Here is a 946-nt window from a genome sequence, read left to right as displayed (position 1 = left end):
TCAACTAGTGAATAGCCTATTGACTTTCTATACTTTTTAAGTTCATTCAAAAGTTTAGACAATTCATCTTCACTAAGCTCACTACTCACTATGACATGGTAAGTTTCATTAGGGCCAAGGAAAGCATACCTTACACCATGGGGAAGAGGTTTAAGCTCCACTCTTGGTGCCTTGAGTTCACTCCAATCATCTTCTTGGAGGTTCTCTTGTTGAGTAGCTGAGGAGGCGTGGTGAATCTCATATGAAAGCTCCTCATTCTATTCTTCACCACTAATTCCCTTGTGAGAGTCCAGCATCCTCACATAGGCATCATTTTCCTTGTTCTCTATCACTTAGACTTCTCTCTCAATTGTTAAGGCATGCTGTAGAGAGTCTTTAAGTGCCAACTCCTCTAGAAGCTCATCAGCTAGAGCATCCATTTCATCAATGTAGAAAACTTGGTTCTGTATGGTTGGCTTCTTCATCACTTCATTGATGTCAAAGTGGAGGATGTTCTCTTGTCCAAGATGTAGATCAATCTTTCCTTGTTTAACATTCACAATAGCTCCTGTTGTGGCTAAGAATGGTCTTCCAAGGATCAAAGGGTCTTGGGCTTCCTCCCCCATCTCCAACACAACAAAATCAGTAGGGATCTCAAAGTTACCAACCATCAAGGGGAGGTCTTCTAAAATACCTACAGGAATCTTCACTGATCTATCAGCCAACACCAAAGAGAGTTTACACATCTTGTATTGAGTAAATTCGAGCTTCTTTGCAATAGACAAAGGCATCAAGCTAACACTAGCTCTAAGATCGAACATACACCGCTCAAACACCATGGGTCCTAGAGCACAAGGTAAGGTGAAACATCCTGGATCCACTAGCTTCCTTGGAACATCTAACCTCTGGATAATGGCACTGCACTCGTGGGTAAGGATCATCATGCCCTCCATCTCTTTCTTCTTTG

The 946-nt window shown here is 42.1% G+C and overlaps 1 protein-coding gene across 1 annotated transcript; it reads right to left on the bottom strand.

Moving 5' to 3' along the window:
• Window positions 1-332: 332 nt before the first annotated feature.
• On the bottom strand, window positions 333-932 carry LOC106323471. The gene has a single exon (XM_013761589.1). The coding sequence runs from the start codon at window positions 930-932 to the stop codon at window positions 333-335; it is 600 nt and encodes a 199-aa protein (XP_013617043.1).
• Window positions 933-946: the final 14 nt, after the last annotated feature.

This window comes from Brassica oleracea, chromosome C2, assembly GCF_000695525.1.
Source record: "Brassica oleracea var. oleracea cultivar TO1000 chromosome C2, BOL, whole genome shotgun sequence".
NCBI classification, from domain to species: domain Eukaryota; kingdom Viridiplantae; phylum Streptophyta; class Magnoliopsida; order Brassicales; family Brassicaceae; genus Brassica; species Brassica oleracea.
Note: the sequence above shows the minus strand (reverse complement) of the source record. Positions and strands in the feature narration are given on the sequence as shown.

Coding starts and splice junctions, on each gene's coding strand:
- LOC106323471 (XM_013761589.1), bottom strand. CDS start 932: ATGGAGGGCATGATGATCCTTACCCACGAGTGCAGTGCCATTATCCAG.